Consider the following 27862-nt stretch of genomic DNA (forward strand, 5'->3'; position numbering starts at 1 on the left):
TGTGAGATTGATATTATTGCCCTGCATGTGTTTGATCTATGTAACTGGTGTTTAATATATCTCCATTAAACATGCCAGCACAGGTGATTGATGAATGACATGTTACTCAAGCCACCTTAGAATGTGGTAAATGGAACTGAACCTTGTTCCCTTTTTTTCTTTGACATGGACTAAAAATGTATACAGCTCACAAACAAACAAAAAAGCTAACCTTCCCGCAGACAATCCTAATACAACCAGCCACTTGCTTATACAGCTGACTTGTTTCTTAGTCAAGGTTCCCTTCGTGAATTGTAATGTTTCCAGTTGAATTTTTTTTTTCCCCCTGCACACCTGTCACAACTTTCCCCCCCTAGGGGACATAGAAATAAAGAGGCAACAGTGGAATAGTAGGAGTAGTGCTGATTCAGCAATGATCAATCACAGTGTTGGTTTGGTGTCATGTTAAACACCACGTCCGATCGAACGGTGACCACTTCACCTGTAGAGTTGCTTTGTCCACCACCAGTGTACAGTACTTCTAATCTGAAGTCAAGCAAGTTGTTCAGGCCGGAAGTCATCCATGAAGCAGAGACGCTGCGCTCTGAAACGCTCTCCTACAGGGGTCACGTACCATTTAAAACACCCACTTTAAGTACTGGTAGCACCAAACTTAGATGTTTGTTCTGAATGCTTGCAGCGTCAGTTAACATTGGGGCAGTTGTTCAGGATTTTAAAATTTTGACCACTTGCTACTGGTAAAAATAAAAAAAAATAAACAAAAATAATCAGCTTAATAGAACAGTACTGGAGCTGAGCAGTTGTGCGTGTGAGGTGTTACGTGATCTTTTGACCACCAAACAGATGCTGTGCAGTAATGAGATGGCTGAGAGGATAAGCTGGATCAGCTGAGCGGCTGTGTATCAAACAGTCGGGCTGCAGCTTCATGTGTGGCCTGAAGAAAACCCTGAGTCACAGGAGAGAGTTTCCCTCCATCTTCTGACTGTGTTACAGCGATCGGGCCCGGCGAAGCTGCGGCGCTGCGTAGGAAGTCTGCGAGCACAATGTCTGTTCTTGTCTGACTCTGAGGGAGTGTTAGATCCTGTCGTTTATTCAGTGGCTTCAAGGAGTGGGAGAACAGTGGAACAATCCAGTCGACTATAAATACAGTGGGAGCGTTGTAGCGGGGGAGACAGAACCAGCATGAGTTAGTGAGGGAGGTGGGAGGGGGGGGAGTTGGCATGGGCTCGCTCGGTGCAGAGCTGACGCAGAGAAGAAGAGCAGAGGGGAGGGGTGGGGCGGCAGCAGTGTCCAGATGGAGTCATGTTTGTTTTGCTGTTGAGCGGAGCCGGCAGTGCGGTAGGATGGTGAGAGAAGCAAGTTTCTCTTGAGTGAGGAATTAGATCAAGCAGAAGAGGAGAGCCGCAGGGACCTGGCCCACCTGGATCTGGGACCTGCAGGGGCCACTGGGAACAAGGTTTCTACTCCGGCTCTGACTGTCTTCTCTGGTCTCTTATGATGGAGGAGTGCAAGACTCCGAAGAGGACAAGAGGCCTGGACTAGCTGAAGCCGGATCGTGTGGCCGAGGAGAGGGGCATGTGTCCGGCCTCGGCGCAGGAGGAGCTGAAGGCCACGGGGGTGATGGAGAGCTACCGCTGCCTCTTGCAGGCTGGATCCCAGCTCCAGAGCACCCTGCAGCGTGAGTACTCACACGGAGCTTTAACTCCTTCAGAAGATCTGAAGTTTCACTGCTAGTTTCTGGAGTCCTCACTAGTTCCAGATAGTTTCAAGTTCTACCGACTACGGTACTCAGCGAGGCAGTGACGTCATTGTCATATTAAATGTGTATGATGACGCGTGTTCTGTTACACGTGATCACTTACTTTTTTCAGCAAACCCCATCTGAATTTGGTGACTTCCTCATGTTGAATTGTTTATGTTTTCATTTTTATATTTAAAGCTATTTTAAAGCACGTTCATTCCCTGCCATTTCTTCTTTTTTCAGTCTTTATTTAAAAAATATATTTTCCCCTTTAAGTTTGCTTTTATAAGAACATTTATTTATGTATGTATATTCCCTCATAATTCAAGATTCTGTTTAATATTACATTTGCATTTAACATATTTATTTTTTATTTTCCTCTTTATGGTTTATTTATTTAAAAAAATTCCAGCAACTATAAGCAAATATTGTGTTATGTTCATATCAAACCATTAGACAATGTGCCATATTTTCTGACATAACTTGTGAAGAGAACAACTGGAGCAGTATTCTTGATTTATTGATGTTATTCTAGCTGCTACCCCATGAAACCTGGTGAAGATGCTTTTGATATTTGCTGCTGATGTGTAAAACCTTGAGCAGCTAATGCGATTGCTCTTCCAACAGCAGTCATTTAAGCAATTGCCTATTTATTACCTTCTGCTGAGGTGTCTTGGCGTGAGTGACAGGTGGCTAAGAAATCCCCCTGAAAAGTTTTAAATTATCTAAAGTGCATGCATGAACTCCGGCCAGAGCTAATCTGATTACCAAGCAGCGGCAGATCGCAATAATAGTAATGCAAAAATCCCCTCGAGAATTTTGATTCCAAAATCATCTTCTTTTTTTTGTTTCCTCTGTGTTATGGAAATGTCTGCTGAGGTATGAAACCATGTTAGAGCCGCTGAAAGAATGTGAGGATTTTGTCAAACACCCATGAGACCAACCTCATGACTGTTGTTGTTAGAAAACAGCCAACAGGGGATTATGATGTAAAAAAAATCTCAAGCTCCTGTGAGGTTTCTGTGCTTATCAGTTTCCTGATACATGTAATATTCTGTGCAGCAAGTTGTTTTTTTTTTTCCTACACCACTATATTCCCCCACCACTACCACAAAAACAACTGTTATTGCAACTATAAGTACTCCTACACCGTAGTGGTGTAAGTCCCATAATGCACTGCAGCAGTTGAAGCCTCTCAAACAGTGCAGTGCTTGTGTTCCTGGACGCCACATGGTCTGTTAGCATGTCTGGTCTTACACAAATAAGCCATAATGGACTTTAAGACGGAGATTATTTGATGGCCCTGGTTGTCCTCCCACTTGCCTTGGTTCTCCCTTGACATCATCTATGAACAGATTATAATCTGAGCAAGCAATTTTTCCAAAAATCCTCGTCTAGTCTAGACGTCTAGTGAAATGAGGTCAGTGTGGAATCAACTTTTTCTTCAGGTTATCTGAGGGGCCGTTCTGAGTCAAAGAAGCTCAGACTTCCAGAGAAAGAAATCAAGACGTTCCCTGGACAGTTGAGATTCCTAATCTCCTAGTTTGCTCCTACTAGATGATCAAGCTCCTCACCTGCTCTCATGTAAGTCGTGACTAGGACTGGCCAGTACTTGTGCTCCATCCTGCCCTCACTCATGAATAAGACCCCAAGATACTCCTTGAAGTTTAGCTAACTCTACCACTGAAGAGGAGCTGGAGGATCTGGACCGCTGAGCGATGTTTCCTCAGATGAACCCAAATGGAGTCGGGGTCCTTTGTTGCTTGTGTCTCTACACTGTCCACCACTTTCTTCTGCCCGGCGGTACGCAGACCAGATTGCTTTCAAAGCCATGATGCCTTTCATTTTCGGCGGAGATGGCCTCCGACCCTCAGGGTTTAATAATGCTCTGCAGCGCTTTTGTCATTCAATGTCTTCCTCTGCTCCGACTCATGACCCAGAAGCTGAATGAGACTGTTTCGATGCTACCATGCTACCAGAGGATTTCTAGCTGTGCCAGGGATTATGTGCTTTATGGGTCGCAGCAGCATGGCACTGAATACAGACAACCGGGTCCTGTTTCTCCACTGCCGCTCGGAGCGATGCACGGACATTTCCGGCGAGTAACGCATGACGTGACGACGGGAAGGTGGAAAATTCCCTGTGCCAGAATTTCCTGTATAAAAGCTTTTATCCTCTTCAAGTGGTCCGTCCTCAGGTTTCATTTGGACTTGTAAAATATTCTCAAACGAACAATGATTTTTTTTTTCTCCTTTGGTCATGGCTTAGCGGTTATGTAAGGCGAGATAGCAATTATATTTGGTCAACAGAGAAAATCTCTACTATAAGCTCATGTTCTCGCCACAGATTGGTCACAGTTCACGTCTGTTCCTGGCCGACTGCATGTCGTAAACAAGACTACGGAGCGGAGGAAGAGGAGTCAGAATGTATGTGCCACATCTGGCCTTGTTTACAAGGTCATACCAACTTAAATGTGCTCGGATGTGAAACGCTGTAAACAGCAGCCCTTGTTTTTGACTGGTTTAAGTCCTTATGATGAGCATTTTCCACCAAGTGACTAGAGTTGGGGTCAACAGTTGCTTCCCTTTCCCCGGCTCCTCCTGTCAGTGGAAATTGCATGACTCAATTTTCCCATGAGGTCGAGCTGCATGGAGTCCACAGTGGAAGGTGGTGTGAGAGGATTTAAGTATTGACCTCTGAAACAACAAAAGAAACCTCATTCAAAAAGAAAAAGTGAAAGAAAAAAACATGTTACTAAAACATGTCGAGCTAATACGAGATTTATATGGATTTTAAAAAAATGAAAAGACCCTTATTGTAGAATATGAGCGCATAAAACTAAGTGAAAGAGATTAATATATATGTGTGTTAATACATATATATATATATATGTAGTATAGTACTGTGAATTAGACAATAGTATAAACATTATTAATCATGTGACACAAACAAATACTTGAATGGAATGACTTAAAACGGCGAGAAAGAGAATCTAGAGTTTGTCTAATTCATAAGGCAACACTTTTTCATACCTGTAAAAGCTTGTAAATCTGAAGGGAAAGTCAGAATAGTTCTGTTTCCCCCGTCCGTTATTTTGCTCTTTTATTCACAAACATTGACATCACGTGGATGATGGCTGGTATACGCTGGCTGGGAATCTTCCTGGTGAACACTCGCCCATATCACAGACTTGGCGGTGGAGTTGAGGTCGAGGCCACCTGACCGGAGTCAAAACCGAGGCCCGAACGTACCAGGACTTCGAGTCCAAGACTGAGATCAAACTGAAGACAGAACACAGAACCCTCTTCGTCATATTGAAAAACACATTTATTTCTCACTGCTGAGGCTCATCTGCCACAGATTCTACTATTATTTTTTCTATTATTTTTTTATTTTATTGATTCATGAGTTTGTGGCAATATGACTCCAACTTGTCAATGTTAAGAGCTAAAAACACCCTCTTTTATAATGAGTTGAAATATTACACTCTTTGTACGTCGGGGAGATGAAGCTAATGATTGTTTACATGGATGTGCCATTCAGAACTCTCCTTTTCCTCTCTGCTTTGCAACGGAAATGCGGTTCATTAAGAGAGAGTGAAGAATGGTATAAACGGAACCGAGTGAGATGGCAGTTTGGAATCTTATTTGGCTGCATTTTAACTCAGGAATTTCTCTAGTTTGTGCTTGTAAAAAATCCTACCAACCTGTATTAAGAACACAAATACAGCGCTGTTTTGCCCGTTCACTTTCAGACCGGGCTGATGCCCCTGAAGCCGCACTCTTCATACCCAGAATCGGATCGCCCCACTCGACAGTTGCGTGCTGTTCCAGACTCTTGGACTAAACTTTACATTGCAGGCTGTGTAACGTGACGCTGCACACTCAGTGGTCAGCCACTCCTCAGGCTTTGTTTCTGTCTTCTATACGGTGCTGAAGAGTCGCCGACACAATGCACCCATTATTGCTGCTTGCTAGTCACCATACATTACAGCAATACTGGGATAGTTTGCAACATATCCCTCCAGCTTTCACCCCCAGAGCGTCTTAAAGCGTCGGCGGTTATATAATTATTAAAGTGTGGTGGAAACTGAACCCTGCGTCTGTGCCACTGGGCTCCTCTCCGTTACATAGATGCATCAAATATTCACAAGCTTCTGCAGATCGTGACTTGTCTCCTGACAGACACCGTTACCAGCTTCACAGCTTAGAAATCCACACCTTCTTCCTCCTCTGCTCCTCTTGTCTCCGTCTTATCAATTTTAATCACTGGTTTAATGAGCCTCTGGTCTGTTTTGTGGACAAACTGCGGCGTGTTTCTCTTCATCCATCAGAGCTTCAGTGTGTTTAGAAACCTTGTTGGAAGCGGCCATGTAACTCAAACGTAGCTGTAGCAGCAGCTACTGTGTTTCATTGTGTCTCATGTGGAGTTCAGAGTTGCTTAGTGAGCAGTTCCGTCAGAAGTTGTTTTCCAGATGTTGTGACTCAGTTGAAAATGGGAAGACACAGACATGCGTGTCCCAAAAGTGCCGACGGACAACAGATGCGATTTCCATCAGTGTGTACCGCTCACCAGTCGGGAATGTGGATGTTCTCGTGGCAAACAGTTGGAGCTCATGTGTCAAACTCAAGGCAAGTATCTTTGTGTGGCCCGCATGGGACTGAAGTACCTATACTGTCGGTGGTTTAGACCCCCTTTGAAAGTGGGTGGATGCTTGAGATTCAAGGAGGAAAAGGATAGCAGACGCTTCATGCTGAGATCAGCCTCTAAAAAACCCAGTGGATTATTTTTCCCTGTAAAAGACAGACTATGTTGCGATCTGCCCTGGGAGACATTTGATTTTTTTTTTTTGTTTTCAGCACATGATTGGGTTGAGACACCTCTGAGTTCACATGTATTTACATGAATATTCATCACTTAACATGTCGCTATTGAAGTAATGGCTGGGGTTATTGAACGTTGGTAGATGAGTAAGCTGGTTAACTCATTGATGGCAGAGACGGAGGCAGGTTGTGAACGGGAGTGTCAGTGACCTCCGTGCACATGTGCTGATGCACTGGAAGCGTACCACCACATGACAGTCAGTGTAAAACAGTGGGACATGTGACATGAGCTGACACCTTCATGTGAGCTCTGCTGACTTCCAAGACAATGGGAACCTGGATTAAACCGTGTCTCCCTGCACAAAACCCATCTGTCACGATGACTGTGGACTCTTGACTGTGACGTTAGGATTGTAAATGCTAGTGAGATAAGATACGTGTCAAACTTGACTGAGTCTTTCTAGCCATCCAAATCCAAATAAATTGACATTAAGTATAAGTCCCTCTGACTGGCGAGGAGGATGCGTGGCCTTTTGTCTCAGTTAAAACCACTTACGTGACACACACTGTATATGTTTCCTTTTAATGGCATTCTTTGTCGAGAGTGAAGCTAAAAGAGTGCGTGCTGTTTCCACGTCAAAGGATTGTCCTGTGTAACTAAATCAACCGTCTCTGTGTTTACTGGCCGCTCAGATAGGACTTTTAACTTGACTTTTACCAGCTGGAATCAAGACGAGTGCAACACAAACAACATTCTCGAGAGGCATGTTGACGAAAAGGGATTCAGTTCGAACTTTCCGTCCTGATCCAGATGTGTCTTCACGTTCTTAACTTCTCAAGTCACCAAAACCAGTTTCTTTCTTTCTTTCTTTCTCCAGTGCTTCCATAAACCCTCACAATGTGAGGGAGTTCAATCTTGCATTTTAAATTCAGATATTGTTCAATGAGTGCCTTTATTATGGTGAATATTTTTAGTATTTGATGCCCTCTAGTGGTCGATATCCTCATTCTCACAGCCAAAGTCAAGAGCCTCAAGTTGCCCTTTCTCCCGGACACCAGCTCTAGCAAATACTGAGGAGTCAAAATACCAGATGTAGTTGGCATTAGTTGGTACCATGTGCGGCTCTGTTCTAGCCCGGAGTGGTGGTGGAGTCAGGACTGCAGACTGTTGGTTCTCCTCTTCTCCACTGGCTTGAGATCTGTTTCCTGACATGACCGTGTGTTTGTGTGTGCTGTATTTCTGTATGAGGAGAGGACTGGCAACCTACCAAGGCTGTCACCTTGTCCCATATAGATGGGGTTGGGTTGGATCAGCGTGAATGAGAAGGGTCTCTGAGAGGAGATCCTGCGGAACCAAACATCTGCTCCTTGTGACTGAATACTCGCAGTTGATGGAGGTCCTGTGTTTCCGTCCTCTTCCAGAGGTGACCGTCCCACTGAGCATGAAGGAGGTGGCCGGCTACATCGAGAAACAAGTGGCCTACCTTTCGGGTGAGTCTCGTTGTGTCCCTGATTTCCTAAAAAGCAGAATCCTATCTCTTGAAGAACTGAGTTCGTCTGCTCTGCAGGCGGCCGCGGGGAAGACTCCAGCGTCATCATCACTCTCCCAGAATGCTCTGCTTTCAGTGACATTCCCGAGGAAGCGCTGGCCAAAGTCTTCACCTACCTCACTCTCATCCCTCGGTGCGTCTTCTTTGACTTTGCCTGACTCTCCTCTCCGCTCCTGCACTGCACCAAATGTTTGTATTCCGAGCACAGTCGGCCTTCGCTGTGTCAAACGTTCTGCTGACGCGGGACTGCAGCGATATTTGATATAAAGGTTTTGATGGGATAGATTTAGCGATGAGCGGCCTCCACACCGCTCTGCCAAACACAGCAAGAAATCACTTGCTGCTGTTGTGCCTGCAGAACGAGGCAGCCAGGAGTGAAGTTCATCATCATCCTCGACAGACGACTGGACACATGGGCCTCTATCAAAACAGCACTTGCACGAATCGCTGTAAGTCTTTTCTCCATGATCTTAAGCAAACAAATGTGAGCATGAGCTATGCTATATATCATAGTGTAAGCGTTTCCGCCATGTTATTGATCCCTACTACTGTTCCTGTCAGTCGCTGTTAAGATGGTTAGCTGGGAAATATTGTCCTACAACTGACCTACAAGGTTAGATAGCCATTAGTTTTCACAAAGGTCAACTGCTGAAATATCCAATAATTACACGGCAGAAGGACCACTGACACTGCCACACACTATATAGGTATGTGATACATGGATGTCATCCGCAGCAGGCTTCAAATAATATTGCGTACATCATCATACTTTAAATATTGTGATGAACTCTTGCCACAACTTGTACGGTTTATTTGGGTTTCTAGTCGCCTTTATCTCTTTGTTGCATGCTGTTTTCTCTGCTGACCACAGGTTGTTTTTTGTTTTTTATCATTCTGACAGGAATTTAGATTTGTGCATGTTGTGTAAACTTATTGAACAACATTACCTGATTATATTTTTTAAAACTGGACGCTGATCTAGGTCATCTCAAGACAGCGGACATCAGAAACTGGTTGGGATTAATTTAATATAATTGAAGTCATTTTCAATCTCTTATCTATTTCCATTATGTTTGATACTATAGTATATTATTTCTCTATTATATGATATATAATATAATAACAACCTTGCGATATATATATATATATATATATATATATATATATATATATATATATATATATATATATATATATATATATATAAAATCGATCCCGCAAGCTGACAGTGTTTCTGCTGCAAAACGATGAGTCGGCAAAATTCAGCGATGACGCGCGACAGCGAGGATGAGGGGGATGAAGACCTGCCTCCCTCTGTCTGTGAGGCAGCAGCAGCAGCAGCACCGCTGCAGCTGGCCACCGGGTTTCAAACAAAGCAGCGGGGCTCACACCTCGACATGTCTTCTGGTCCCGATGGCTCCGTCCACAGAGGATCGCAGAAGACTCGGTTCGGCCCGGTAACTGGGGTTTCGTTCACCGTCTGCGGAGTTGGACGGGGAAGTTTTGGGGGAGGGCGGGAAGACTGCGGCACCGGCTGCAGAGCTGCGATGCGGACTTTCGCCTCGTCATGCAGCCGGAAACCTGGAGAAACAGCGATCCGGCGAGTCTTAATCTAGTCGGGACAGTTTCGGGATTGAAATCTAATTCAGACCCTCCGTTATCGACCGTGACCGCGCCTGGACAAATGAAAGTCACGTGCGCTTCCGGTGTTATTACCTTTAGCTTCAAGAACGCAGATTGTAGTAATGTTGGATTATTATATAATTATATTGCTATGTCTGCGTTTGATTTACTGATGTTGTTGCCAAGGTATTTAGAAAAAAAACTGCAGCCTATTCCTTCCTCTATTTTGCAAGCAGTTAAGGTAAAGCGCCACACAGTTTACAGGTCTAGAAATCTGTTTTAACATTTGTTAAACTGCAATTACTTTCATTTTTTATTATTATTATTATTATTATTATTATTATTATTATTATTATTATTATGAGTACATTTCTTGTATTTTTCCTGTACGGTTGAAAAATATTTTCTATTTGGCATATGATGATGACTGATCTATCTATCCTAGTGCTGGTCCCCTTTTTGTCATAAAAATGACCTTTGTTTGTTATCTTGAGAAGAAATTCAATGATACCTCATAATTCAGTCGACACTTAATATGTACAAGATCTTAAGTTCATTTTAAAGCTTGCTTACCTTGACTTTGTCCTCCACTGGCTGCTTCTTGAGGTGTTCTTTGACTGACATTAGAATCACATTACCTGAAAATGATTCACTTCTTCAACTGAGATCCAAATGAGTCATCTGTTTGGGAATGTCATCAGATGCTAGAGTGTGGTGGCTGGTGTTGATGTGTTCAGCTCAGCAGGAGGCAGAGTAGCTGATGGGAAATGTCAGGGCAGAAGACAGTGGGGTCTTTCCTCTGTGCAGCAAAATGAGTCTGTGAAGGACCGTGATGTTTGCTGATGACATAGCCATTTGCAGTGTGAGTGTGATGTTGATGAGGTGACAACAGATGAGTTGAAGGATTTGGGGTCACGTCACACATGATGGTTGGAGATCAAGGGAGGAGGAGAGGAGAGTGGAACCGGTGTAGCATAGCAGCACCAGGGAAAGAGAAGCTTTTGAGTGAGATTGTGTCTTTCAAGACTGTTATTTTAATGCTCATCACTGAAATTCTCAGATGTTCTAAAGACGACTTTCTCCCCCTGCTTCCAGGCTTCTTTCCCGGGGAACCTCCACCTGGTTCTGGTGCTCCGGCCCACCAGCTTTTTTCACCGCACAGTCACTGACATTGGCTTCCGCTTCAGCCAGGAGGACTTCATGCTTAAGATGCCAGTAAGGCAGCCCCTCCTCAGTTTCCAAACATGTCCCACCCCACAGCCAGGTACCTCTCATGGTTTTCTAACATCTCACGTTTGGTTGGTGGTGGACCCAACCAAAAACACTCCTCACATTTCACTAGGAAGCAAATGATTCTCCTCCAAGTCTGATGATTATTGAATATTTCCTTCAAATATATACCACTGAATATTGATTTTCTAAAGTCCATGTTTCATCAACTATGCTATAATAGTAATCATACTTGTTTCTTGCAGCAAATGTAAACTTAAAAAAAAGTATATTTCCGGCAGTATCAAAATTAAAATGCATAATGCATACGCGTTCTGGCCCCTTATGTTTTGAAATTCATTGTGAGAGTCAGAACTTCATCTCAACACTCACATATCAATAGAAGTTCTCTCGAGTTTTCAGGTCTCATTCTGTCTTCTGTAGGTGGTGATGCTCAGCTCTGTCACGGATCTGCTGCGCTACATTGATGAGAACCAGCTGACATCAGAATTCGGCGGGACGTTGGATTACTGCCACAGTGACTGGATCGTCTTAAGAACGGTACGCCACTGGCACACTGACTTCACGCCGTATGTACATGTAGCTTGGCTCTATCTTAGAGGTAATATTTTTACTAAAATGATCTTCCTCTTGGGGCCATGTTTGGTGTTCAACACAGGCCATTGAAAGTTTTGCGGTTGCTGTCAAAGACATTGCACAAATGCTACAAGAGTTCGGGACAGAGCTGGAGGCCACGGAGCTTCCGGACGAGGGCAATGTCATCGAGCGCCTGCTGGAGTCCCACACTGAGAAGTACAGGAAACTCAAGGTTGGATTTGAATCCCTCCATACAAGACATTACAATACATTCACAGCTGCTCTGAGTTACCTCTTCTGCGCAGGAGGCCATTCGATCGGTGTCAAAAGAGGCCCGACATCTGCTCTCAAGTTTGGAAAGGTCTGATAAGGTGGATGACTCTCACTGGGACGTGAAGTTAGACTGGGAGACTGTGCAAAGGTAACTTCAACTCAGGTCATTTTTAGTCATGTATCACAGCACCAATATATTTTTGATTTTAATAACAGCATGGAGCTATTTCTTACTTGATTTTTAATTTAGTTTTTAACTTGGCTAGAAAGTGGCCTATTGTCTTGGTTATCACTCCAAGCACATGGCATTATCCAGGCGATGTTTTGACCATGTATTCTGTCGTTCCAACTCACTTGATCCGAGCAAAAGAGGATAAACACAAGAACACACCAGTGTTACTATACAACTTCTCAGGCGAATACGCTTCAGAACTCGGTTGTGTAGACACGTGTTCATATGATACAATAGCTCTTCTCCTCTGTACCCTTCAGGTTGCTTGCCCAACTGAGCGACATGGAGTCAGCCTTCGACGGCTTTTTCGAGAAGCATCGACTGAAGCTCACCCAGTACCTGCAGATGCTCAGATATGAGCAGAGTTTTCAAGAAGTAGGTGTTTCCCTGAAGGTTTTTAGTGTGAGATCACAAGAAGGTCACAGACGTTAAGCAGGGCGCAACATCCTCTTTAACATGACCTAAAAACTTGTTCAGGACCACTGGCAGCAACTCATATTTGGGGATTAAAGTCTGAGCGTTTTCAGTTTCCCCTTCCCAGCTTGCCTTAAATTTATGCTTAGGAACCTTTGAAGAGGATGTAGGGGGTTGGACAAAATAGTGAAAACACCTTAAAGCAAAGCTTTTCCATTATTTTGTCCAGAAACAATTCTAAAAATAATGTTAAATACAAAACTGAAACAATATATATATATATATATATATATATATATATATATATATATATATATATATATATATTGAAGCACAAAAAGTCCTCCTGTTCCAATGTAACTAAAGAACCTGATTTTATTTGAGGAGCTCTTGAGAGTCAAATGAAGTTGTGCTATTTGCTGTGAAGATAACTGCCAAACAACACCCATTTTAATTGTCCGTGCTGTTGTGCTCTGCCATGCAGACTCAGTCGTGCTTGGAGACCCTCCTGGCTCAGGAGCGGGAGCTGTTCATCTCAGTAGACGATCTTGTTCAAACAGACGAAGCTCTTAAACGACTGGACAGTCTGGAATCCGTCGCCCAGGTTAGTGACGCTCTGCTGCCCATGTAGATGGGAGAGGTCTTGTTCATGGCTGTCGTCTGCTTCTCGTCAGGACGTGATGGCCAGAGCCAACTTTGTCATCCTTCACGGGCACCAGCTCTCATCAGGTCACCACTACGCCATGGCCCTTATTATGCAACGCTGCAACGAGCTGCGCCACCACTGTGACACCCTCAGTGCCGCCCTCAGCAGCAAACGCTCTTGTCTTCTGCAAACCCACCAGCTGCTGCTTTGCCTCGGACAAGTGCGGACGCAGTCGCGGATCATGAATAAACACATCTTTAATGACATAACATGTATATTCTGTGCTCCCTCAGGCCCAAACCTGGTGTGATGATGCTGCCTTTCTTCTCGCCACCCAACTGGTCGACAAGTCCCAGTCTAAAGAAGGAGCCCTCGCTGCCTTAAAGGACATTGAAGCCTTCTTGGAGGGAGCTCCATGTATGCTCAGCTCTGGAGCGGATGTCCTCGCCATCGAGTATGAGGCTGTGATCACTCCACAAATACAGGTCAGCTGCCTGTTTACTGACGTCATGGGCAGGATTTCAAATGACTCTCACTTCTGTAGGGTTTATCTGAGCTAGAAAATTCAAACACCCTCCCCCAGCCAACTACAGTACCAAAACTCCTGAATGATCTGTAAAAAAAAAAAAAATCCAGTCATGTACATATGGTACTGGACTGTATATGCATGAATGGTGAGGGGAAAAATGTCTTAAACGCAAACAATGCAGTGATGCAGTCACTCAGAGAGAGTGAGAGGAGAGTTAGGGAGTAAGTGACTTGGGGAGTCATTTTATTTTCATTGCAAGACTAGTTGGTGAGTGTTGATTTTTGCCATGAGTCTCACTCACTATAATGCTGCAGTAGTCAGCAAGCTGCTCCGTCCTAACACACCAGATGAAAACATTTTGACATCGCACTTGTAAACTGGTGAAACAACTGTTTAACTAAAGGCCAGGAGTGAAACGGTAATTGTAAATATGTAAAACAGCTCAAATTGAACATCTTAATTTACTCATCTGTGTCATTTTACAGTCTCCATTTAGAGTCCAAAAGTCATCATAATGTTCAGTAACTGATATCAAAAATGTGCAGTACGTAAGGTGCAAAGTTGCTCAGGCATTGGGCATTTTTATTTTACAATTCTACACTCATAATGTCTAAATAAAGCCATGTGATTTGTGTGTACCATCTTTTCTGGACTATAAGCCGCACCAGTCCAATAATGCATCATGATAAGCGGCAATGCGACCGGTGGGAAATTTATTTCACAAAATACGTGAGCATGAAGTATTAAATGAGCAAAGGAGAGAATTTTGACATTTCATGCTGACAGTAAAAGTGCCGGCTTTTAATCATGAATCGGAAACAACTCTCACTCATGTGTTGCTGTTATTTGCGGTTGCCATACCCACTATCATGGTCTCCACATCTCTGATCCCTGTTGTGCTTCTCTGTTGTTGTGATGCTCAGTTATGTGCCATCACCTAAGATTCTTGGCTTGGTGGGACAGAATGTGTGTTGTGAAATAATATATTTTAATATATACAACTCACGCCTGAATATTAGTCGTAAGAAACTTTGAAAAAATCTGACTTATAGTTCAGAAAATACAGTCTTAAAAGAGTCTTAAAAGTTGTTTTTGTTTCATGTTCATTTCTTATTGGCTCGTTGCAAACAAGTGCTTTGTTTTGAAATGAAAAAAAAAATCATCCCTACTACTTTAAATGGGATCTGGGGCTGAAGTAGCAGTACAACTTCTCAAAGTATCCGTTCTGCTTCCACAACTTTTAAAGCGACTGCAAACTAACATCGGCCCTCCGTGCCTTTCCTTCTCGCTTTCCAACAGACTCAAATGACCAAAACATTTGAGAAGCATGCAGTGGTGCAGCAGATGATCCGGAACCGTCAGGCCTGTCTGAGGAAGCTCGCTGATAAACACGTCCGTCCAGTCCAGCTCGTGGCGCCCAGAGCTGAAAACCCGCCGCGCTCCAAGTCACCGCTCTTCTCCCCCAAACACGGTACAGTACCTGCCTCAACCACGTGCCTTCAGAATAGTGGCTGTGGAACCCACCTGACTGGATGGTGAGCAGAACCCTGAGTGGTTCTGATGCATGAAACGCCGCTTTCATTTGGCCCCGCAGGAGATTGCTCAAGGGCACTCATTAATCCTATATGTGTTGTCTTTCATGTATTGTTCTGAGAGTGTTTTCATCCACTGAGCGCTGGAACTCAAACAGATCATTTGCAGGGAAAGTAATAAAACATTGTTATGATGCTGTGCTGATGCCACAAGGGGCGCTATTTATAAAGTGGAGATGAAGGGGAGCCTGAGGAGATATCCATGTTTTGATCTTCTACTGGGGGATACATACATTACATGCTCGCACACACGAGGAAGATGTGAGACTCGGACCATCACGTAGGGAATCAGCAGCCGGGATGAAAGCTCGCTCCTTGAGATCTGCACACGCTGGGTCCAAGCGCAGCTAGCACATTAGCCTTCATGACTTCAAATGTCCATCCTGCCTGAGATGGGAATAACCACAGGTCAAACATGGGACAGGCAGATCTCAGAGCAGGGTGCACACACATGTCGTGGCAGATCCTCATTGTGTGTGATTCACTGCCAGCGTGGATCAAAGACTATGGAAATATACTGTTAATGTGTAATGCTCTGGTCGTTTAAAATGCTTCTGATGGTTTTACTTTTACAGGTGATGGATTGAAGTTCACTTTTGACATATCGCTGCCGGGGAAGAGGGCGTCTCGGAAGAGCCCCAACACTCGGAAAGTATGTCACAATCTTTCATGATCTCTCCATCTCATGCTTATTTTTCAGTTTCTACTGTAAAGAGATTTCATGATTATGTGCCTTTTTTCACACTCCAGATATACACTCTAAAGTTGTCCCTCAGTTGGTTTATTGATAACAGCACATAAAATAGGGTTCAGAAATTACTTTGGCAAAAAATAAAACGTGAAATCATTGAGAAGGAGCGGTTATGAAATAAGTAATATGCTGTGTAACACTGCATACAGTCATTTTTAAAATGTTATTTTCAATTCAATCTTTAAATAATAGTTTTTCATATTTAAATGATGACATTTAAAATTGCTATAACCTCATATTTTACTCATTATGATTATTATTATTTTAAATTTTAATCAATTTTTTTTTTTTCACCAGTAAATGAGTGGAATTTTTAAAACTGTCCACCTTTGTCTTCAGATCGAGGTGATTCATGACTATCAGGAGAGCCGGAGCTGTGTCTCCTACAGCCTTGAAGGGGAGGACAGCCCAGACCTCCTGAAGCGGTGAGGAGACTCCACCGCTCTGCTGTGACCCTCTGTGACCTTGATGTGGTTGTCTTTCCTCCTTCTTCAGTCCTAACAAATTCCTCTGTATGTATGTGTGTGTTGGTGTTAGTCACGTGATGCGGGAGCTCATAGACACGGAGAGAATCTACGTTGAGGAGCTGCTGTCTGTGCTTCTGGTGAGAGTCTGCCACAGACATTCATCCAGTTAAGAGTCAATTACCCAGGAAGCTGCTTCATTACTTAAATATTTCAGGGTTACCGAGCGGAGATGGACAATCCTGCGCTGTCGGGGGTCCTGCCCCCGATGCTGCGCAACAGGAGAGATGTTCTCTTCGGAAACATGCCTGAAATCTACAATTTTCACAGCAGGCAAGTTGTTAATGACTCTCAGAGCACGTGCTTGTTTAAATATACAGCGCACTGTTGGTTAGATGCTGGAGATTCAACACATTACAAAGTGATCAAAGACTTCTGGTCATGAATTCATCCTTTCTTGGAGCTTAGTTTTCATTACAGGAGGAGTACACATTTGCACACGATGGTCTTACAAAGTGCATTTCAGCCAATAGCAGGAAACTGATAACTACACACTCACAAGGCTTTACTCCAGTGGTTTATCCCACATGGCTCCATCTAAAAACTCAATATTCATATATATATATATATATATATATATATATATATATATATATATATTATAAAATTTATTTATTTATTTTTGTATATATATTTTCTTTACCCAATATTTAACTTCCACTTTATTTGTGTAATTGTAATTTTTTTTATTTATTGCAATGAGCTCAATGGGACAGCAGGTGTCAGTGCTGTTCCGGAATATGCTCAAACAAAAATATGCTCAGTAAATTCAGTAACTATAAATACCATTTTAACGTGACAGCATGCTATGCTATGTTAGCTGGAGCGATGTATCTTATTTATGCTTCTCAATAGCATGAGTACTATGCATATTCGTGCCTGTCGTTGAGGGTTTCAGTGCACTTATGAGCTTGTCTATCAAAACCAGGGTTTTCCTCCAGGACCTGGAAGGATGCTTAGAAGCCCCAGAAATGGTGGGCGCGTGTTTCCTGGCGAGGGTGAGGCGTCATTCACTTCTGCCCTTCATACGTCTGCATTGGTGTTGCAACACATTCCCCTGTCTCCAGAAAGAACATTTCCAAATGTACGAATGCTACTGTCAGAACAAGCCGCGCTCCGATGCCCTCTGGAGACAGTTCTCCGACTGCGCTTTCTTTCAGGTCAGTGTGTTTCTCTATCAGCCTTCATTGCTCTGGTGCGGTCCTCTCAGGCTGTCCTGGATCCGAACCACAACTGCTGACCCAAGCTTGACCTTTAAATCATTCATGTGACTGTGTTCCATCGTGCTGCTTTTGAAGGAGTGTCAGAAGAAGCTGGAGCACAAACTGGGCCTGGACTCTTACTTACTGAAGCCAGTCCAGCGCCTGACCAAATACCAGCTGCTGCTGAAGGTAACACACACACACACGCTGATCCCTAACACACGACTGTGAACTTCAGCCTTGACTGTTCTCAGGAGCTGCTGAAATACAGCTCCGACTGTGAAGGCTCTGCTGAACTGCAGGAGGCGCTGACAGCCATGCTGGACCTGCTTAAATCAGTCAACGACTCCATGCATGAGATCGCCATCACGGGATACGACGTGAGGACTCGTCCTTGATTCAGCTGTCGCTGCACACGTCAGCATCTGTGACCTCTCTCTCTGTCCACGCAGGGCGACATCTACGAGCTGGGCCGCGTGCTGATGCAGGGCTCCTTCAGCGTGTGGATCAGCCACAAGAAAGGTCCCAACCGCATGAAGGAGATGGCCCGATTCAAACCCATGCAGCGCCACCTCTTCTTGTACGAGAGGGTTTTACTCTTCTGCAAACGGAGGGAGGAGCACGGGGACGGCAGTGACAAGACCCCGTCGTACAGCTTCAAACATTGCATCAAAGTAAGAGTTCACCTGCGCTTCAGTCCGGGAAGTACATTTGAACTCTGGACTCCATGGCACTTGTGTTGTGATTCGAGCATCTGCTGCTCTTGATTCATTATTGAGGGTGTGGGGAGGAAGCGAGCGCTCAGCGGAGGCGTGTGAGTGTGTGTGTGCTGCCAGAACAGATGTGTGGCATGATGTAAGTTTGACGTATGAAGGCGTGCGCTCGCTGCAGTCAGTAATGTTCCTGTGGCAGTGTGAGTCAGCCTGTGTGTGTCTTGGCAGATGACAGCGGTGGGGATTACAGAGAATGTCAAGGGGGACGTGAAAAAGTTTGAGATCTGGTACAGCGGCCGAGAGGAGGTGTACGTGGTTCAGGTGAGCGTGTACTTAGAGTGATAAACAAACCAGTGCGAGGCCAGTTTCATGGCAGACAAACACGAGCACGCAGTGATCTGCCAGAGAGCAGAAGCTGCTCCCTGCACCACACATGCGTCGCTATTGACACTCACAGGAATGTTGCTAAACGAAAATGCTAAATAAAAACCCCTCCGCACTCAGCCAAGAAGTGTTTGCGCCAAAAGTTCCACCCCCAGGAAAGAAGGTGGTGCTGTTTCTCAACCAATACCAGTGATCTGATCAAACTTATGAAGGCACATTTAAGCACACAGCATTTACGCGTTTAATTATTTTTATTGGCACTTCAAATATGTAATGAGCTCGACTGGACAGCAGGTGGCAGTAGCACCCCAGAGCCTGGGAACAGAACACCATGGATAGACGTAAAGTTTCTTTCTTTTATCTAAACACTAGCGGAAAAGTTAGAAATCGGTTTTGGGTATAAATAATGATTTTTTAAAAAGTCATTACAAAATCATTATAAATCAATTCAGAACGACTGCATAACTTGGGGGAAAATAGGGCGTTAAAAGGAAAGCATATGGTAAATGGATTCATGAGATGAGAAAATTCCTTAAAATCCCTGAGGCTTTGAAAATATTGTGCATCCTGCCACAGGCTCCGTCAGTGGAGGTGAAGATGGCGTGGCTCACTGAGCTGCGCAGGATCTTGACCAACCAGCAGAAGCTTCTCCGAGGTCAGTAGCAACTGCTTTCTTCCCTGTTTTTATTCATTTATTAATGTGAGATAGTAGTACTGAATCCTCAGATGACACATGGCAGATGAGTGACGTCTGTTCACCTTCCTCCTGTTTCTGCTGACAGACGAGGCGTATCAACACGGTCAGCTGGTGGAGCACATGCAGCTCTCGTCTCCGCTTCCTCAGAGGTCAGTGTCCACCCGTGTGCACACAGCTCAACATGATAACGTTGGTGTTGTAGTGGTAGACTGTGTAGTCGTACTGTGTCCACTGCTGCCTGTCTCCACTCCTCCCATCCAACACTTGCAGGGGCATGCGGCCGTCCAGAGGGGTCCCCAGGGGCTGTCTGCCGGGGCTGGACTTTGTGTCGCTGTCCGCTGATGTGTTTATGTGCCTACGGTCCCGGAGCCCCCGCCCCAGAAGCCCCCGGCAACGGCCCCGGCCGCACCCTCACCTCCGCCCCCAGCGCCACTGATCTGCCCTTGTGCTCAGTGGTAAACTCTGGTCACCTTGCCCCCCCGCCAACCCCACCGCATGACCCCCGTCCGGGACTGGCTGTTCGCATCCGTCGCTTTTATTTCAAAGCCACATTTACAAAGTCTGCATCAGCATGTGTGGCAGTCTGACACCGAAACGTTCTTTGTTTGAGCCCATCATTTTGTCCACTGCTTTTTAAGGGGCCCTTAATGGTAACACAACCCACTTTGGCACGTCATGTTTAATTTGTTTAATTTGTTAAAATAAGTATATTTTGATATGTGACATTACTGGCGATCAACTTAACCGCTTCATATTTGTTTGTGAAGCTGCGGTTGTGAGCCATCAAATTATTATTATTATTATTAAAAATTAAAAAATATGGGGTTTTAAAATATTTTTATCTCCAAGTGGACTGCTACTTCAGGATATTATTTCTATATATTTTTATTCATTCATCAATGAGTCTGAAATTCTGTTTTTGAGTCTCAACCTTTCCACGAGGCAAACCTCCCATCGACGACTGAGAGTTTGCACCTGGCTGACATCATCATGTCTGGCTTTTTACCCTGGGGTCCGAGGCCCCAGCAAACACGGCTCTGGGGCCAGTTTCCCCCGGGACCTGGCCCAAGACTGTAGCATGCTGTGTTTAAAAAAATATATCTGAATTTATTTTTTCCTGTGTTTCCATAAAGTAAGCAGCAGAGGGCGTCAGTGAGCTCAGAAGACACCGGGTCGGGGAGGAGCAGTCCTGATCCACAGTCCCACTCGCCAAAGCCAAACCGCAGGAGTATGTGAAACAACAAGCAACACATTCTGCAGTAATCCAGGCATCCCTGACTCGTACTGATCAAGCTGCTGTGCTTCCTCAGGTTGGCCTGGAGCTCATCATTCCGTAGACGTCTGTGAAGGTCTGGACGAGTGGGCCGGGTGTCTGGACCCTTTCCAGCCAACCGGGCCTCGGGAAGCAGCCTTGGTATACTGAGACGATGTCATCACAATGCTGAGAAATGACCAACCAGCAGTGTTTGCCTCTGTGTCAGTCTGCAGGCAGGTACCAGGCTTTGGCTGACTGTCCCAGAAATGGCCCCAAGAGCGTCGCTATCAAATGTGGAGACATCATTCAGTTGCAGCATGAGGACAGCGCAGGGAGCTGGTGAGCTGATATTCCTCACATCCTCTGTAGATAAGCGTGTCATTATGACGGATGACGCCACTGTCATTATCTTCACTTCTGGTACTGTGTAGTACTGTTACTACAATCCAAATGAAATATCAAAATTTCCATGAGTACTCCTTGTTCTCCTACTTTTCCTTACTCCTGGATACATCTGTTGCCTGTTCCAACACTATTGCTGTACTGTATACTTGTGTTTTAACTAACAGACACAGTACTATCTGTTACTTTTGGATCTGCAGCTGCTGCCACTATAAATACCAGCTCTACTACTACGTATACTCTCACTAATAATGCCACCGATGATGCTACTGTGACATCTACTATCATTTATGTTCATCTTACTTTGTTTACTGCTACTATGGGCTTGAGGAATACTGCTACTACAACTACTTCCGTCACCACTACCACTATATTACTACTACTACTATCTGTTGCTATTAATATTGGCACTACTACCTACAGTATACGCCTGCTGCAACTACTTCAGTTCCAATTTACAATATTCATTCTGCTACATTCTGCTTCTACTTGGACTCTTATGTTATGTTACTTTTACTAAATTTATACTACAAATGATACCTAACTTGCCGTCCTGCCGCATCTACTATTGTGCATATCATACTTTGTACCCTCCTCGCATGAGCTTCAGGAAAAACACTACCGGTACTAGTGGCCTAGTACTACATCTACTGCTACCTCTTCCTATACTTTCACTGCTATCAACTAAAATTTGGTGTCATATTCATGATATATTGAATCTTGAGTGGCCTCCAAACCCCTCCCCTCTCCAGGCTGGTGAAGAATCTGACTCGACAACAAGAGGGTGTCATGGCGGCTGCTAACCTGTGGTTGACTTTAGTGGGCAACAGCCACAGAGATTCCAAACTAGGAGGTAAAGACAAAAAGGAAAAGTTGACTTGCTTCTTCTGTGTTCATGACCTGCGTGTTGTTGGTGCAGATACAGGGATGCTGAAGCCAAGAAAACTCAGTTCGCCGTGAAGAGCGTCTGTGGACCGGTGACTGAGAGACACGAGGTGTGGGAGGTGTCAGAGGGGATGTGGTGATGGGGAGCCCACTCCTGCTGTCAGTCTGTTTCCTGAGCGAAGGGACCACTGTGGCATCTACTGTGCAGATTGTTTTTGGATGTGCAGACTATGGAGCGCTCACATGCTGCTGCAGCAGCAGGAGAGTGTCACGTCACCACCGGACTTCAATGATCCTCCATTATTCCTGCCTCCCACCAACGATCAGCACGTTTTTAAAGGAGAAGTGCGAGTGGAGCATTTCGTTTCTATTTTATAACATCGGGAGAATGAGTTCAAATGCCAATGTATGCCAAACCGAAATGCCTTTTTACTGACTTTTGATGTTTTCCTGAAAAAGAGCTGTGAAATGTTGAATTATTGAGTCATAGACTTTCATACTGAAACACTTTAATAGGCCCTCGTGTCCAGCCTATACAGTATGTAACATGTATCCCAAGTAGTTCCTCCAGTATTCTGCTGCGGTGTTTTAGGGATCATTGTAGGTGATAGGGTTTACTAGATTATTTAAAGATATAAAAATCCCTTCAAAGTTGAAACTGCCTTTGTCTCTGCAGTATAATCTCCTCATAATGTGAACCTAAGTTAACAATTTAAAACTGAATTCACTTTGGATGGCACAAAATACCATTTAGGTCACACACTTTCGACTATACAAACATTTTCTGTTTTTGTTCATTTCCATTTTTTTCTCCAAATAAATGTTGTTTCCTTGGTTTGGACAGGAGAGGTGAGGTTATCCCACCTGGCTTGACACCAGTAGCAGCTCACGGATGTTGACTGAGGTCAGCTGACTCACATTTGTCGCTAAAGAAAAGGCAGGTGATTGTTTCTCCCTCTCTGTTACTGCTCTGTTAATCTGCTGTTCCCCGATGCAGAGCCTCATACTGCCGACGTGAAATACAGCCTGCGTGCTGAACACTTACTGAAATATTGATCGCATACTTATATCAAATGGAGGCCTGAGCCGAAGCGCTGCCTTTGATTCGCTCTGTTTGATATGGAGATGAGTGTGGAAGAACAGCGGGGGCCACTTCACGCTACATATTCCTTTTGTGTTCATTTATTTATTCTGCCGTCGACTAGTTCCTTAAAAAATAAGAGCGTGAGACTCGCGCTCCTCTTATGAAGCCACACTGTGGACGGACTTTTGATTATGCAAGACTCTTTTAATGCTATGTTTTGATCCCAAATGCTGCTAAATTTGCACAGATTTTCTGCTGAGAAAGTCAAAATCAAGGCTTGAATCGTCTGGATCTCTCGTCCTGGATGTTTTTCTTTTTTTAAAAACTGCATGTGAGTACTTTTGTTTGTAACGACTTTCCTCGATAGCTTTAATTCCAAAACTATTTTGTAAATAAAATAAACTATTTATTGCAGTGATGTTCAAAAATGGAGGCTTTTTTTTCAATCTTTTTAGACTTTTTAACTAATAATAATAATAATGTCACAAGATTCATTTGCTATTTTTGTCCTCTTGAAATCCATTGACAATGAAGTTGGATTTTGTTTCATATGAGTGAGGGTGACTTCCCTAAGTTCATTATTGTTGTAATACCCTGGCACACCAGCAGATGTAGCAGTGATGCACCAGTTTTGGCTTGTGTCCATTGTTCCAGCTCTACTTATTATATATTCCATTCCAGCGCAACTGCGCAGAACCTCCTTCGGCCTTGCTGTAAGAGAGGTCACTGTAATCTTATTGGGCCTGAGCATGGTCACTGGCAAACTTTTTTGCCACTGGAAAAACCTCTCCAAACAAGGCTCCAACTATTCTGTGAATGAACGATGAGGTGTGTACATTTTTAAAAATGATATGGTGATAACATCCAACAGTAGATGGGCGGGGCAACCGTAAAGTTCACATGTTTCTATGCATTCCTACATGATTTCTTCTGACTAGAATTCATAGGGGCCACAGGCTGAAGGTAATATGTTAAGATCGCATTTGCAAGTTAAAGCGGGTGCAACGGAAGGAAATGAAAAATGAGATTTGATCCAATATATTTTCAGGTTTTCAGGGTGAACCCAACTTAATAAACTCCAATCTGCCGCATTCAGAACCTTCAGAACCCAGCTTTATAGTGACTGCAGAACGTCACGATGGAGATGGCGCCCACACTTCCATCTTGACTTCAACATTTGCCACTGTGGCACGACATCCTTGCTGTCATGAGCATAGACACGCATGGTCCCAAGACAGTTGCTTGATGCTGAATTACTACACCAGAGACTGAGACCAATGAATGACCAACATTTCAGTTCTTGATTTATTTTGAAAAATGACTCTTTATCCCTTTGCTCTAAGAAATAAATGTTAATAGACTGCTCCTGTATTTACCTCCAAATCTTGGTGTTGGACTTGGTCGACTAGGGTTAGGAGGTCTTGACTACTAGACACTACTAGAGTATATATGAACGTCTATTAATGGGACCACGACCACATGATTCAAATTTGGTGGATCACTGAACCGTACTTACTGCCACCTGCCGTCCAACTGTGCTCAGTCCTATGTACAGTATATATGGCACCACAGTAATTGGATTTTACACATTTCATCTGTATTTATTATCTATTATGAGTATTTATTTCATCATTTCCAAGCAGCACACGTCACGTCTTAATCTTCAGACGCATCTTCCACGGCTTCCACCTTGTGCTTGGTGATTCCCATGACGTAGTTGATCCAGCGGTAGTAGAGTGAGACTCGAGTGTAAACACCATATTTCCCCTCTCGAGCACATTCTTCCCCCCAACTCACTATTCCAGTCAAGAACCAGGTGCCATGAATGTTGTTAGCGTGTGGCCCCCCGCTGTCCCCCTGGCAGGCGTCCTTCTCCTCGTCGTAGTACCCAGCACAGAACATGTAGCGAGTCACCCTGGAGCTGGAGCTGCGTTTGCACTCGGCCCGATGCGTGAAAGGAACCTCCACTTTCTGCAAGCTCTCCGCCAAGTTCCCAAGGTGGCGGGTCCGTCCCCAGCCGCTGACCGTGGCAGGAGACGCAAACTTGACCAGCCTCTCTATGAATTCCTTCGGTCCTAAGCAGATGGGCCGGACGACAGAAGAGAAGCTGATGGGAGTGGCGAGGTAAAGCAGGGCGATGTCGTGGTTGTACACGCTGATGCTGGTGTTGTAGCTCGGGTGAAAAAATGTCTTCTGCACCTCGTGATCCTGCTCGGTGTCTTCTTTCTCGTGGATGTCGTACTCCCCTGCAGGCAGACGTTTGAGACACACAGGGGGCCCATCAATCTAACACATACTTCCAGTTAATGTTACTACAATAAGATCGCATCAAGGAAACTCATTTCACCAGTCACATCCCTGGACTTTCTCATCACATGGGAGTTGCTTAACTTTTACATTGGGGGAGGGAAATACCATCGATGCAAAATTATGAAGGGACAATGAAAAACAGTCTTGATATTATGGTGAATAAAAATTTAAATTAAAATTAAAATCAATTAAAAATAACATTTTATTTTCCTTCAATTTAAGTCCCTAAACAAAGAACTTCAAGAAGTTATATTTAGAGTGTGGCTGGTCATAAATAGTATACATTTTGTTTGCAACCTGAAATATTTCTACATGATCAGCTTTGTAGCTTCACTTCGATCTCTTGAGGGCCATAAGAATATAACCATAGCACCAGCCTTTGCCCACCAACATCATGGCTCCATACGTGACCTGACTTATTTCTGTGTTACATTTTTATTCCTTATAGAATTAGAGACTTAAAAGAACTCACATAAACTGGACAGACTATTTTCTATTTTTGTCCAGCGTCTGCTCTGTTTTAGTGCCTGAAATGGGTCTAAGGTTGAGATGTCACTGATGGTGCAGTTAGGTGTCTGTAGGTGAAGTTAGGGAGTTTTAAAAATGTTCATATCATTGTACACTAGTGGGTGAACACACTCCAATGACTTAGGACAGTTGGGGAAGAGAAGTTTCTCTTGCTCCTCTCATGTAGAGGGGGAATACATGTCCCTACCTACTTTTTTGGTTTCCCTTTTTGTTTCATGTGATTTGAAATAAGCTGTTTCTCACCCACTCTGACCCAAAAGGAGCCCTTCTCCACAGCAAAGCAGTGGGCTGCAGTGACGACCCATCGCTCGCTCAGAATCGTCCCCCCGCAGAACAAGCGTCCACTTGGATTTGCGACCAGCGCCACCTACAGCGTGAAACACAATTAGACATCTATCATTTCACAAAGTGATGAGCCATCTCCGCACCTGCCATGGGATCTCCCCGGGCAAGACAACTTCACCACCCACAATACGTTTGAAGGGCACGGCCGACTCCTCTGTGGGCGCTGCAGCGTCGCTGAGCTCCTGCACAGAGCGTCTCCTGAGGAACTTGCTCTCCACGGACTCATTTCTGGGTGAAGAAGAAGTGGAAGGTGTAGGAGTTGCTGTTGGAGAAACTGGGGCGTTGGATGGTTTTGCTGTGCTCCAGTCTGGGAGCAAGGATCTCGACAACCCTCGACTGGCTTCTTCCAGAGCAGTCCTGCCACAGGGAAAGTCTCCTGGTGACGGCAAAACACGAGTCAGGCAGTGGTGCTCCACACAAGGCTACGCTGGAGGCTGGCTACCTTCTGGCACACAAGTGGTGCCGTCCTGAATGAGCCGGTACCCTTTGGCACAGGAGCACTTGGCCCCGAGCGTGTCCATGGATTCACAGATGTGCATACAGCCGCCATTGTTCACGTCACATCTTTTCGTTACAACTGGGAGGAGAAAACAATGAGAGAAAAGCAGCTCATGCAGGTTGCCACTCTACTACCACGGGCAGCTCTCAGGTGACGTGGTTTTAACCGCGTGTAATATTAGCTCTTTGGTCTTGATACTTAAAAATATGGCTTATTGCATTATACTTTACAGGTTTGAAAGTATTGTTTATGTCCCTTGTTATGGACTTAAATGAAAGCAGAAATAATAAACAATATTTCTCACAGTCAGAATGTTATTATTGATAATAAAACAGCAAGAATATTCGTGCGTACTGATGTCACAGTTTCTGCCAGTGAACCCAGACTCGCATGAGCAAGTGTAGAATCCGAGATGGTCCGTACACGAACCGCCATTCATACACGGGTTCGACTTGCACTGGTCGCCATCTGACAATGACATGCAGCGATTTCAGATGGCGTGTTGCTGACTAAAAAGCTGACAGAAATGAGGCTTCACCTGTGTATCGAGCCCAGAAGTCGGTCTTGAACAGACATTGAATTAGTTTGTGTGCAATGGAACAGTAAACACACTCTGTTACTCACTGCCTGTTTGTCATCCTCAAACACTTCTCTGACCTCCTCCAGGTCACACACCTCCTCCACGCACTCTCGTTCCAGGTTTCCCTGCATGACCTCCTCAAAAATGCCCGAGTTGTAGCGTTTGTATCTGAGGAGAACTTCATGTGCTGCTGGACCAGTCAGGAACATTGAGCCTGAAATGACAAGACACGTGAGTTTCCTTCAGGGCACACATCTCTGACCATTTGACATAGCTACCTTGACCTTGACCTTAAAAATAAGAAGCTTAAGTAGGAAAAGGAAACGTACCTGCAACACTGCATTGGAAGCAGGAGACCCACACCGCCAAGCGGATCACAAAGCTGGGTTCCATTCTGAAGCACTGTGTGGACGTCTGACACGGACTCAAAGTACAGGGATATTTGTTTACGCATCAAAATAAGTCACATGGTCA

At 44.4% G+C, this 27862-nt stretch overlaps 2 protein-coding genes across 6 annotated transcripts; one reads left to right on the forward strand and one right to left on the reverse strand.

Moving 5' to 3' along the window:
- The first annotated feature begins 1277 nt into the window (after positions 1 to 1277).
- Positions 1278 to 25457, forward strand: mcf2a (MCF.2 cell line derived transforming sequence a). Of its 5 annotated transcripts, XM_053879155.1 has the most exons (30): positions 1278 to 1678; positions 7987 to 8055; positions 8133 to 8247; positions 8473 to 8563; positions 10833 to 10952; positions 11391 to 11507; positions 11626 to 11775; positions 11849 to 11964; positions 12309 to 12423; positions 12947 to 13066; positions 13137 to 13328; positions 13402 to 13593; positions 14937 to 15108; positions 15805 to 15881; positions 16320 to 16405; positions 16518 to 16584; positions 16662 to 16777; positions 17433 to 17502; positions 17572 to 17664; positions 17803 to 17895; positions 17961 to 18086; positions 18159 to 18380; positions 18648 to 18740; positions 19380 to 19458; positions 19586 to 19649; positions 20634 to 20728; positions 20811 to 20914; positions 20982 to 21094; positions 21910 to 22010; positions 22077 to 25456. In XM_053879155.1, the coding sequence occupies exons 1-30, from the start codon at positions 1576 to 1578 to the stop codon at positions 22115 to 22117; spliced, it is 3312 nt and encodes a 1103-aa protein (XP_053735130.1). In that variant the 5' UTR covers positions 1278 to 1575; the 3' UTR covers positions 22118 to 25456. The 5 variants fall into 5 exon arrangements, with proteins under 5 accessions (XP_053735130.1, XP_053735131.1, XP_053735133.1 ...); XM_053879156.1 differs by lacking the exon at positions 18648 to 18740 and having other exon boundaries at positions 22077 to 25457; XM_053879158.1 differs by lacking the exons at positions 1278 to 1678; positions 7987 to 8055 and having other exon boundaries at positions 8183 to 8303.
- On the reverse strand, positions 24702 to 27862 carry f9a (coagulation factor IXa). Its single transcript, XM_053879160.1, has 8 exons — positions 27718 to 27862; positions 27433 to 27602; positions 27347 to 27371; positions 27163 to 27276; positions 26752 to 26886; positions 26393 to 26685; positions 26208 to 26331; positions 24702 to 25372 (listed from the first exon to the last, which is right to left on the reverse strand). The coding sequence occupies exons 1-8, from the start codon at positions 27779 to 27781 to the stop codon at positions 24783 to 24785; spliced, it is 1515 nt and encodes a 504-aa protein (XP_053735135.1). The 5' UTR covers positions 27782 to 27862; the 3' UTR covers positions 24702 to 24782.

Source organism: Synchiropus splendidus, chromosome 11 (assembly GCF_027744825.2).
Source record: "Synchiropus splendidus isolate RoL2022-P1 chromosome 11, RoL_Sspl_1.0, whole genome shotgun sequence".
Classification (NCBI taxonomy): Eukaryota; Metazoa; Chordata; class Actinopteri; order Syngnathiformes; family Callionymidae; genus Synchiropus; species Synchiropus splendidus.